The 13538-nt window shown below is 36.1% G+C and overlaps 1 protein-coding gene across 1 annotated transcript in view; it reads left to right on the forward strand.

Annotated features, from left to right (window-relative positions):
• LOC107553064 (phosphatidylinositol 4-phosphate 3-kinase C2 domain-containing subunit beta-like) overlaps positions 1-13538 on the forward strand; it is a 42890-nt gene that overhangs the window by 22954 nt on the left and 6398 nt on the right. Inside the window, 5 exon segments of the mRNA XM_016235195.1 lie at positions 4636-4778; positions 10382-10570; positions 11354-11447; positions 11633-11727; positions 12948-13128. Of these exon segments, the coding sequence (XP_016090681.1) occupies positions 4636-4778; positions 10382-10570; positions 11354-11447; positions 11633-11727; positions 12948-13128 (702 nt within the window).

Genomic DNA, 13538 nt, shown 5'->3' on the forward strand with positions numbered 1-13538 from the left:
TTTTGTTTCAAAAGGACATTAAGCTCCTATGTATATGTTATCACAGTTAATAACTAGTAACACAGTACTTCTTATTTTGAATCACACATGATCAAACCATCTGTATGATTCAGTGATTGAGTGAGTCATTAGGTCAATTAAATGAAATAACTCAATAGTGAAATAACTCGATCTTGATTTGTTCACTGATGTGAGGTGTTTTTTGTGTGTTTGACAAATTCATTAAAAAGAGCCTTTTGTTCTAAAAGGGGGTCTGGGGTCAGAAAAGAAAAGAAGTCTCATACTCACGAAGGCTGCATTTATTTTTTTCAAAAATACTGTAAAAATAATCAATATTATTACAATTTAAACAGCTGTTTTCTATTTTAATATATTTCAAAATGTAATTTATTCTTGTGATGGCAAAGCTGAATTTTCAGCATCATTACTACAGTCTTCAGTGTCACATGATCCTTTAGAAATCATTCCAATATGCTGATTTGCTGCTGAAGTAACATTTCTTCTTATCAATGCTAAAAACAGTTGTGCTGCTTAATATTTTTTGATGAATAAAAAGCATGTATTTGAAATAAATATTTGTAGCATTATAAATGTCTTTACAGTAACTTCTGATCATTTTAATGCATCCTTGTTGAATAACAGTATTAATTTCTTAAAAATCTTACTGAGCCCAAACGTTTGAACAGTGGTGTAGCAAGATAAATTCTTTAAACATGGCTGTAGATTAAGTAGCAGTGCAGGAAACGCTCTATTAAAAATGCACACATACTCAGACGATCATCACAAACACCTGAGATGTCACCCCAGATCTTTTTGTGCACATTGAGTCACCATTTCCTCCAGATGCAGTAAAATCCTCTTAACACATTCAGACGTGACATTTCATTGCCGCTCTCTGTAAACAGCACTCCCCGCTGGTATTGTTCTGAATCTTACGGTAAATCACATGTGTGCATGGTTTTCTCTTCACTTGGATGGGCCTCTGTGAAGTTCCCACCCTCTGCACAGGCCTCCTACTATACAATCCCCGTTCTTCTTTCTGCCATCTCTGTGTGCCAAACCAGCCCATAATAGTGCCAATAGGGCTCTTTTGTGCCCGAATGGCATGGCTTTGTCTAAGGGCAGTGGGCTGTGCAGTTTAAACTGGGAGAGAAGCCTGGTCCTGTGCCTATTCAGTAGGTTCTGCCCCTCATTAAGGTGCCGGGGTTATTCAGGTTATTCAGTGTGAGGTGGCATATTTCCCTCAGTCAATGCCTGCAATCTGCCCATTAAGCCAAGATGCATCTGGGTCTAATGACACATCTGGGGCTCGTTAAAGCCACCTAACATGTGCTTGCTCCCTTTAGCTTCTCCATTGCTGCTTTTCTCTCTCTCTCTTTCTCTCTCTTTCTCTGACCCCATTTTTCACATTCTTTTACTTTTTTTCTTTTCAATTTAGTTTTTTTGCCGATCCAAGTCCTACTTTATCAATTGACCATTCATTATTGCAAGCTACTGATGGAGTTTAGAAATGAACATAAAGCAAACTGCAATGCGTATTCACTCAAAGACAGTATAAGAGGCAGATGATTACCACTTGCAGTAATATTAAGGGGGGAATTATTAATATCTATTAGTATTATCTGTTAAAATTATTATTAATTGTTAATATGTTATAATTGGAAGTTTGTAATTTTTATGTTTTTAGGTGTTGTCTTGGTAACACTTTACAGTAAGGTGTCATGTTAACATTAATGTATTAACTAACATGAACGATGAACAATTCATTTATTACAGTATTTGTTAATCTTTGTTAACGTTAGGCAATAAAATACAGTTTTGCATTGTTAGTTCACAGTTCATTAATGTTAAACAACTTTTGATTTTAATAATGCACTAGTAAATGCTGAAATTAATATGAACTAAGATTAATAAATGCTGTAGAAGTATTGTTCGTTCTTAGTTCTTGTTAAAGTAGTTAACCATTTTTAACTAATGAAACCTAATTGTAAAGTGTTACCGTTGATTTTTTTTATTGTAACAGAAATAATCATATATATAGTGTAATGGGGTGAAGAATCACACGACAAGTAATCTCAATCAATACCCCGGAGGGTGGATTTATTGAGGTGATGGGTGCTAGTGAGAAAGGTCCAGGTAGGTGCTCCGGTGCCGTGAGTGCTCTCTTCCGTCTTCCCAGTGCAGAGGGTCCGTGCAGTGCTCCTGTGGGGCTGGTCGGTCACACGCTGCTTTCTGTGGGAAAAATGAGAGGGCGAGTTAGTGCTCAGTCTCATGGAGGAATCTCCTAGATGGCAGGGCTTGCATGGCTTATGTAGATTGTTAAAAGTAATAATTCGTAAAATAAAAAAAAAAGTGTGTGGCACCCTGGTTGAGAACCGTAGTTTTAGATAAAATAGTATAAAATGTTAATATGGCCATAATTTATTATTTATTTTTTATTCAAGCTAAAATAATGATACCATCAGATTTTATTGCTAAGTTGAAATATATTATTGAAGCATAATGTTGACAAGCTGTTTTGGAAATTTTGCTAGTAGATGGGATTTGTATTTGTTTGCATGTAGATTTACAGTAGTCAGGTTGGATGGCTTATTTAAGTTTTCACAAACAAAAAAGGACACTTCTATCCCCACAACCTCACTTTAATTCATGAACTATTTAATGCATTGTCTGCTCCAAATAAGTTACATTTATAAATTGCTGCCCAGGGGTGTAACCAAGATGGCCGCCGATTGAACTGACTTGCTTTATGGAGGGACATTTGGTGTGAAGGTCATGAAATGGATGAGGGACTTCTGTGCTCATTATTCTAGTGTGTTCTGCTCTGCTAATGGATGAAGTGTGATGCTGAGAGGCATATGGCAATAAAGACTTGACTGATTTCAAGCCTGGCTGACAGTGAAAACAGACCCAGAAGTCCCTATCATGAGCTTTCTCTTAAAGCGGTTTTCATTGTTCAATATAAAGTTTATAGTTAATATAGTTTTCTTGATTTCAAACTTGTTTTTGTCACTGGGTGCATGTGGTTGTAGTTTCAGTTTGTCTTTAGCTGATTGTATATTGGATCTCTGCTGTTAACATTTTGTTAGTGGTATTTAAAGGAATAGTTCACCCAAAAATTGGAAATTACCCCATGATTTACTCGCCCTCAAGGCATCCTAGGTATATATAACTTTCTTCCTTCAGACGAATCCAATCGGAGTTATATTAAAAAATGTCCTGGTTCTTCCAAGCTTTATAATGGCAGTGAATGGGTGTTATTTTTCAATAGTCCAAAAGAAGTCCAATAAAGTGCATTCATCCATCATAAAAAGTGCTCCACATGGCTCCGGGGGGTGAATAAAGGCATCCTGAAGCGAAGCGATGCATTTTTGTAAGAAAATTATCCATATTTAAAACTTTATAAACAGTAATCTCTAGCTTCCGCTAACTGTCGTATGCGCGTTCATGAGAGAGTCAAGTTCCAGCGGATGATGTAGGACGTAGCGTAAGCTCCGGTGAGAATATGGAGATACCTCGTGTTGAAGTTTATAAATGATACCTTAAACTTTGTTTTAAAATTTTAATTTGATTTAATTTAGTTTTAATTTAGTTTTAATTTTTTTTTTTAATTTTAGTTTTTAAACTTAACTAAACTAAATGTTTTCAAAACAAACAGCAGCATTTTATATAAAAAATTCAGATTTTGCCACAATTTACACAAAAACACGAAATGCTCTCGTTGTGTCATGGCAACATCATGAGGTCAATATGTAATGTTACATGTGATTGACTCGAACTCATTGAGGTTTGAAGTGGGACATTTCAACTCAAATGTTCCCACTTCTGACCTCGTCTGGAACACGACATTACGCTACGCCTACGTCATCTGCCAGAATGGCGTTCTATTGTGAACACATATACGACAGTTAGTGGAAGCTAGAGATTACCGTTTATAAAGGTTTAAATATGGATATTTTTCTTTAAAAATCGATTCACTCCAGGCCTTTATTCCCCCCCCCCCCCCCCCCTTTATATTTGCTTTATTGGACTTTTTTTGGGCTATTGAAAAATAACACCCATTCACTGCCATTATAAAGCTTGGAACAGCCAGGACATTTTTTAGTATAACTCCGATTGGATTCGTCTGAAAGAAGAAAGTTATATACACCTAGGATGCTTTGAGGGTGAGTAAACCATGGGGTAATTTTCATTTTTGGGTGAACTATCTCTTTATCTTGGCATGTTTGAGGTGAAAGCCTCAGTGGTTACGGCTTTCAGCACTCATGTGAACTGCTGCCAGCCGTGACCGCGAACCTCAATGATTGCTTTGGATCATAAATCTCCTAATTTCATTCTTGTCCCATCTTTACAGCCCATGAGCTGGAGAAAATTTTACATGTGATAGCCGTTTGTTTTCTTTATATCATAAACCCATTTTACCAAAAAATTCTGTTTCAAATAAATGGATATTTTTGAACTGTAGTGTATACACACATTGTCTGAGAAATGCAGTAAAAGGTCAAATAAAGAGGTAGCATTGACATTACATTTTCATTTCCGACATAGAACTGTTTCTATTAACTGTTGTGTTTTTAAACCCTCCATTGTTAAAATAGTGGCTCATTTTCAGCAAAACACGCCTCGTTTTTTCAGGTGGACTTTCCCACTTCTTCTTTCGAAGTGCGCTTCAGCACCCCCGCTCCTGCAGAGTTCAGCCCCCAGTACGAGTTCTCCCGCCTGGACCAACTCAGCCAGAGGCAGCTACATGATGTCTTGCACAAGAAGTCCCTTTTCTGGTGAGTTGGCTGTCTGATAATCCTAAAGCAACTGCTGCATCCTGATCTAATTATTTGTTTTACTGTGTTAATGTGTTCCAGGTTCTTTTTTGCTTTTTGGGGAAAAAATTATTTTCCCTTCTATCAACGTTTAAAATGCTCTATATGCCTTGTAATACTTAACATGTTGTATTTCCTTTTAGACTAGGAAACCACTGTTGTCCTCATTTCAGAACAACTCTGTCTGTCTAGAGGGACACTAAGGCTGTGTTTAAACTTGGCATTAACGTGTGACCTGTGTCTGGATGTTGTCCACATACACATTGAAAAAAACAAGTGTAAACGCGCTTCTGATCGGAATGTTATCGGATCAGAGTGTCCTGGTCCAGAGGTAGTCGAGGACGCATTGTGATCGGATCTCAGTGTAATGTAAACGCAATCCAGCCATCGTGTCTGCATTCGCAGGTCGACATCACGCAAAACCCCGCCTCCTCTCCCGAACTGTCAGAAGACTTGTTTAAATATTGCGTGGGAAAGAGAGATCCGATTGGTTATCCAAAGTCACTTGATGTTGCCAGGTGTAAACGTGCCGTGTCCTGATTGACTGATGATTTGATCTGCTTGATAGGATCACGATGATCGCATGTTAATGCCAAGAGTAAACACAGCCAAAAGCTAGATTGAACAGATCGAGATCTCTCATTAAAATTGACAAAGCTTGATGTGCATCTGTTTAATGACACCACGTTAACTACTCCAGCTACTTAATGTTGAATTATTCAATTAAATAAAACAAATTCAAATTCATATTAATTTAATATTAATGTAATTATTAATTTGATGTATTGTTAAAAAATGAAAACTGCATCTTCTCCAGGACAAAGATGGTTTAAGTGTAGTTGCAGCCTCAAATAACCAGCTAATGCAAATTCAGATTCAGCTGTTGTTACGCATCATTCATATTTCAGTGACGCACAGCATGAAATCTCTTTTCCGCTCCCAAATGAGCAAAGGTTGAAGAAGCTCAGAGTTATGTTGAGGTGCTGATCAGACACTTATTATGAGAGGATGAAGCAGAGGGCTGTAGAAGCTGCTGTCAGATCCTTGTTGCTGGGAGTGAAAACACCCTTTTGTCCTCTGCGTTCCTCTCTAATCTCGCCTTTCAAGCAACAGTGGGAGGAATAGCAGAATTCATGTGGCGTTGGAAAGGTCGGGATGTGAGAAGAGTAGTCTGGTGTCAGGGGAGGGTGAGGAAAACAGGAAACGAGTACGTGCACACACTGTTAAGACTGTGGAGTTAAATGTAAATTAAATATTCTTATAAAGTGTAATAGAGTATAGTATTTACTATTTTTTTAAACATATATTTGCATAAATTATATATTCATAATGAGTGGATAATACATTATACTATTGAAAAGTTTGGTAAGGTTATTTATTAATTTTTTTTGAAAATGTGTTTTTATTCATACTTTTGTGCAGTAGTGACAGTAAATACATTTTCTAATTTTACAAATACATGAGTTAATTACATTTCTTGTTTGAAAGAAATTAATACTTTTTTACAGCAAGGATGCATTAAATTGATCAAACATGACGGTGAAGACATTTATAATTTTCCAGAAAAATCTTTTTCAAATGAATGCTGTTCTTTTCAACATTCTATTCATCAAATAAATAAATAAACTAATTAATTAATAATTAATTAATTAATAATAATAATAATGATAAAGTGGTTTCTGCAGAAATATAATATTTCACAAATATAATTTTTTTAAAAATTTTTATTAAGTAAATGCAGCCTTGGTGAACATAAGGCTGCATTTACTCCAGCTCAGCTTTCAAAAACATAATCTTACCAACCCCAAACTCTGAATAGCAGTGCATGTATATGATATGTAATTAATTTTATAGTATGTTTAATAGCTATTATAATGATGATATTTTATTATATTAAATAGAATATGCAATTAATTATGTCTGTATGTAAAAAAAATATTTACTTATTGTGCTTTTGTGGATCAGATCTTTTTTATTTTCTAATACTTATGTTTGAAAATGAGAACATATCTGGTGCTCAACAGGGCTTGGTGCTCTACAGTACTCACTTTGTTATAGTCAACTTTAGACAGCTGATGTGGATATCCTTCCCAGCTAGCTCTGTTCCACTTCTCTTTCTCTTTCAGCTGTTTTTCCTCTCTGCCTCTGTTGCTCAGAGCCTGTGGAGCTCTGAAACATTTGCTGCAGTGTAAAATCTGGAGCCACACCAGCCTGGAAATACTCAGTCATAAATTGTCTCCAGCTCTCGGAGCAAAGGTTGAACGTTTGAGCTGGGTGTAAACTGTCTGATCTGGCTTGTGTCAGCAGAGAGTTAATGTTTCATCTCTCTTTTTCTCTTTTTGTAAACGTATGAACCATGGTGGGTGTTTTCATGCAGTTTATCGATTCTAGAAACGTTTGCTCTTATTACATTTTCTGTTTTTTTTTTTGTTTTTTTTGGTGCTACAGATATAAATTATAGGCCTACCTCATTGTGCAGCATATTTGAGGGGTGATGTGCTATTACTTTTGTAAGTGTTCAAATTTAAGATTTTTATTTTATGAGTGAGCAAAAACTTACACTACCATTTAAAAAGTTTGGAGTATAATATAAAAATATATTAAAAAAACTATTTTTATATTATTTTTATATTGTGCTTAGATGTGTATTTAAATGCATTTCTTTAATGGCAAAGCTAAATTTTCAGCAGCCATTACTCCAGTTTTCAGTGTCACATGATCCTTCAGGAGGCATTCTAAAATGCTGATTTGATGCTCAAGAAACACTTATCAGTGCTGAAAACAGCTAATTAAAGGTGCAGTAGGAAATCTTGGAAAATGCTAACTTCAGACTGATAGCACTGAAAGCGAACATCCCACCCTCCCTGCAATCGCCGTCCAAAGCTACGCCCCCTAAACGCATATTACGCTCACAGAACAGAATACCACAGACAACATTACTACAATAGGCTACATCAGCAGTTCCTAATTCCAGCCCATGTTTTGGGATTAGGGAGCAATGAACACTGTGTTGTCATATCGATTGGAACACAGTTCATGCACGTAGCTCTCTTCTAACGAGCTGGTTATCTTAATCGGGTGTGTTAACTAAGCGAGACATGCAAAATACATGCGCGAGGACTTGAATTGGGAACCGGTGGGCTGCCCACATCATGTGTCATTCACCGGTGAGAAAACTTTAAAAGTACTTCAATACCATGAAGGAAGATCAGGTTGTTGATGTTTGTCTGCCATTCTCGCTCTGTCTGCACAGCGTGTGTGAACGCACTGATGACGTATCCTGACTGAGCGGACCCAGTGCACAGAGGTATGCTAATACATAGGTTGACAGGCAGGTAGGAAAGCCAATTAAAACGCTCGGACCGAGCGTTTTGATTGGACGAACATTTCTTGGTCCTACGCCTTCCACAGAATATATAAATACAGATAAATATATTTAGACCACTTAACTTAATACTTGCTATCGGGATGTGAAAAGACTTTCGACCAGCATAACAAAAAATGTTTCTGAAGACAATCACCTATTGCACCTTTAATATATTTTTGGCAACGATGATTTTTTTGATAAATAGATTTGTTCAAAACAACAGCATTTCTTTGAAATATAAAAGTTTAATACATTCTTGCTGAATAAAATAATTAATTTAAAAAAGATTCTGACCCCCAAATCCTAACTACCCAGAACATCCTAGAAACTGCATGGTAACGTGCTAGAAAACCACCCACAATGCCCATGAAAATGAAAATTTGTCCTCCACCCACCCCAAAAATGTCAGAAATCTACAGTAGATGTTTTCTTCAGAATTAGGTTGTCCTTTTCTATACAGATTGATTTCGCAGAAGGGCCTTGGGGTTGCCTTGGGCAACTGCAGCCAGAAATCAATACTCCTCCAGCCTCTTGTGAATTGTGGGATATGTAGTCATCTAATGACAGTAGTGTTTGCATGTTGCCCTGAAGAGCGAGGGTGTGACCGTATGAGGCTTTCAAAACCCTTCCCCCAGTATATTGAGCTGTTTGATGACTCTATGGTTACAGCCCAGCAGGTGCAGAGGTAATTTGATCCGGGGGTCCTGCCCTACGGCTGTCATCCCTAGAGGGAGAGACCACTCCCCAAAATGAATTCATAAGCCAGCGAAGAACGCAGTAGCTAAACAGTGTCTCTGCTTTAACAAATGACATCCAACCAGCTCACATGCTAGTTTCCATAGATGAGATGAGCAGCATGAAGGACCCAAACACATCATGATGAAAGTGTTTTTAAGCATGGATGGTGTGATGATCAGTATGTGAACAGGCTATTGCAAGTTGTTGTTAATCCTCTCATGTTTAAAAAATATATATTAATGAAAATTCAGTTCTGTTTAACTTGGCTTTCTGTAGTGTTTACCTCTGGACTCGGTGGGTTTGGTACATCAGTGTAGAAGAAAACATGCAGCATAAATTACCTTGAGATTGAGTGTGGTTATTTTCCATCCTTTACTGCAGTGAGAGCCCACGCACAGACACCTTCCTGGACACGCTATACTGTCTTAATTGCTGTATCAGCATCTTAATTTTGTCAAGATAGAAAGATTACTTTTAAGCTTTATCAGATTGGGTAATTGTGTTTTTGGACTATGATGACGTGTAGATGACGGATTGCACACCATGGCTGCGTGTCTGGAAACAACATTTATGTTTGCAGTATGCTTGAGCTCTCATGAGAAATGTCTGTAACTATGTATGTATTCGTTTCTATGAAATGGACCATCAGACCGATGGATTGGAAAAACGCTAAAAAAATAATATGTTTAATAATAATGGTGATGATTACAATAATAATAATAAATTTCTTTATTTGACAAGTTGACGTTTTGTTTGTGCCGAAATGGAGTAAAAACAACAAACTTGTACAGATCTTATAAAATACATTTTTAAAACATTTTAAAATGTTGTATTTATTATATATTATCATAATATATAATCTGTTAGGCATGTCAAATGATGGCACTTGCAATATGTTGCAAAATAAATATTTAAAATTAAAAATAATATATATAAACAAATACTGGTGTGTGTATATATAACACTTTTTTATTTTTATTTTTTTAATGATTTTAAATAAACAATTTTGTTTGTGCCGACATGAAGTAAAAACAACAAACTTGTACAGCTCTTATAAAATAAATTAATTAGTTTTGCAATTTTGTATTTATTGTATATCACTTGCAGTATGTTGCAAAATAAAGAAAAAAAAATATTAAAACAAAGATAAACATATCTAAAACATATAAAACAAACTTTTATTTTATTTTATTTTTTTGTGGATTATTTAATCATTATTATTAAACAATTATTAGACAATTTTTTAATAATTTCCAGTGCAAGTGGCATAATTTATTGGCGTAAGATATAATTTTCATATAGAAATGTATATAAAATATACATATACAATATCTTTACTTTTTATTTATATAAATATCTAATTGATTTATTATTGAAATATTTGTTTTATAAGTTTGAGAGTGCTATACACGTTTGTTTACTGTTTTTGCTAACTTATATTGTTGATCCATTTATCTAGGTTGACTCCAGAGGACCGGCGTCTATTGTGGGAGAAGCGTTATTTCTGCCACGTGGAAGCCAGTCGTCTGCCGCTGGTCCTGGCCAGTGCGCCCAGCTGGGAGTGGGCATGTCTTCCTGACATCTATGCCCTGCTCCGCCAGTGGGGATGCATGAACCACCTGGACACCCTAGGCCTGCTGAACGCCACGTGAGTCTTATGGTAACCATGGCAACAGCTGGAGACTAAGCAGAGCTTGACTGTCCTTCAGCGGTTAGCAGTTGGGCTGATTTGAGTAGACCATGAAGAATTGACCTTTACATTTGTCCAGAAGAGCACATGTGGAGTGCAGATCTCTACTCTTGACGTTTACTGACATGATTTTAAAGCTTTGTTAGTGTTAAAAATCAAATCAGCTTAACCAAGAGCCACCAGGGTGGTCTACCAGCTCTAACCAGGTTGGCCAAGATGGGAGAGTCCACCCAAAGCTGAAAATTCTGTCTTTTACTCTGACTAAACCGGACTTAATTTTCTGTGGAGAGGATATTTTTAGATTTCTGGTAAAAAAAAAAAAAAAAAGTGTCGGTTCCCGTTGACTTTCATTGCATTTTTTGCTTGTACAATGAAAGCCAATGGGAACCGAAACTGTTACCAACATTATTCCAAGTATCATCTTTTGTGTTAAGCAGGAAAAAATCAGTCATACAGGTTTGGAACGACATTAGGGTGAGTAAATGATGACACAATTTTCAGTTTTCAGTGAACTGTCCCCTTGACTAACCTAACCAGAAACCAAAACCTAACCAAAAAGAAACCATGTAAAACCATTTTATTTTGAAGAATCACTGATATTTTTCATATAAATATTTATAAATTCATTTTATAGTGGCCGCTAGCCAAAAAAGAGCACCATAAAAGTAGGTTTTCATATATGAAAAAGGAAGAATTGTCCATTTTGATTTCATGATAACTTTAATGTCTCATATAAACCAGGTTTCCAGATCAAGAGTGCAGGCGGACAGCGGTCCAGTGGATGGACTCAATCTCTGATCCTGAGCTTTTGGACTTCCTTCCTCAGTTAGTGCAGGTAGCGAAGGCCTTGGATCTCACTTCCTTTCATGCTCTCACTCTATTCCCTCCTTTCCCATTGACCTTGATCTGTTTACATCCTACCTGTCTTTCCTTTTACCTTCCGTCCGTTTTGTTCTCTCACCCTCTGGTTTCTCCCTCCCCATCCAAAAAATTGCTCTCTAATGATTTCTCTTTATGCAGGCGCTGAAGTACGAGTGTTATCTGGACAGTCACCTGGTGCGTTTTCTGCTGAGGAGGGCCATCGGGGACATGCGCATTGCTCACTACCTCTTCTGGTGTGTCTCTACCCTCAGATTATACTTAAAAACCCAGTGCCCTTGCATAGAGTGCACATACTGAGAAATCTGGTCATGCTGGCTCATATTCTCACATTCAGATTTGTCATTGTTAAACTGATATTTGATTCCTTATATAGTTAATGAGATTAACCAGTCAGCACCATGAATGCATAAAAATGTTATACACGTTAAAGTCATGCACATGTAGATTCACACTGTTTTATACTGATTGATGTGAAGTCAGCTCACAGCTCCACCTGCTGTACAGATAAGGTATTTTTCTCTGTATTGAGGGTTATTCAAAGTCTTTATGAATACATTTGCGTTTTACCCCTAAAGAGGAAAGAATACATTTGATTAAAAATATTTATTATTAAAATTAGTACTTTGGCATTGTGACACTCTATTCAGAACTATTAAGATAAATTTACCCTACAAGTAAAATACACATTCTGTTTTTCTCATTACTGTAACATTATAAAAATGTATTTATCAATATTTAATTTTTTTAAGTGTTTATACATCATGGTAGCATGTTGTGCTGCCTTTTAATAATAATAAAATATTAATCAAATTTATATTGTTTAAATCGGGAAAAAAATTTTTTCTAAAGCATCCTAATAGTAGATTACATGTTCAGAATAAGATAAGTTGTGCTTGCATCTAAACTTGCGCTTTGTAGAATCTCACTGTATAAATAACTTGAAGTGTTAGAAAATCAGTGGTCTAAAGATGTTGGATCATTGGTTAATAATACTAATGTTCATTTGTCTCTCTCTTTGTAGGTTGCTGAAAGATGCTCTTCAAGACTCTCAGTTTAGCGTGAGGATTTTTCTAAAGCATCCTAATAGTAGACTACATGTTCAGAATAAGATAAGTTGTGCTTGCATCTAAACTTGCGCTTTGTAGAATCTCACTGTATAAATAACTTGAAGTGTTAGAAAATCAGTGGTCTAAAGATATTATTTAAACTGAACTGAGCTGGATGTTGACATCACTGAATTCAATGATGAACTGTCTTTAACTGAAAAATGAGTGTTTACTATTGTCATTTTGCATTATTGACACTATTTTCCTAATTAATGCTGTTCAGTTGCTTTGTCACAATCTGTATTGTTAAAAGCGCTATATAAATAAAGGTGACTTGACTTGACTTGACTAAAGATGTTGGATCATTGGTTAATAATACTAATGTTCATTTGTCTCTCTCTTTGTAGGTTGCTGAAAGATGCTCTTCAAGACTCTCAGTTTAGCGTGAGGTATCAGTATCTGCTGGCGGCTCTTCTCTGCTGCTCTGGTCGTGGTTTGAGAGAAGAGTTTGATCGGCAATGCTGGCTGGTCAATATTCTGGCTAAAATAGCCCAGCGCGTTAGAGATGCCTCGCCTTCATCCAGACAGGTCAGCTTCAGCATTCCATTTACACCGGCTGTTAACACAGTGTTATTTTAGTATTACTTACATAATATTATAGTATTTATCAATGTTTTGAATAGGGCTGGGCGATATAGCTAAAAAATGTATCAACGATATAATGTTTCATATCGTTCGGTATCCATAATTATTAGGGATGCACCGATACCACTTTTTCCAGTACTCGCCCGATACGATACTTTTATTTTTGGTACTTACCGATACCGAGTACCTATACCAATATTTTTATTGCATTTGTAAATTTTTTAAATATTGGGTACAGAAACCAAAATAGTATGTATAATGTTAGTTGGTTAACTTCATTTATCAAATAGATACAATCAAACCAAAATTTGATTCAGACACCTTCAACATTTCTCACATTATCACAGTTTATT

This window comes from Sinocyclocheilus grahami, unplaced genomic scaffold (genome assembly GCF_001515645.1).
Source record: "Sinocyclocheilus grahami isolate Dianchi unplaced genomic scaffold, SAMN03320097.WGS_v1.1 scaffold2.1, whole genome shotgun sequence".
Taxonomy (NCBI): domain Eukaryota; kingdom Metazoa; phylum Chordata; class Actinopteri; order Cypriniformes; family Cyprinidae; genus Sinocyclocheilus; species Sinocyclocheilus grahami.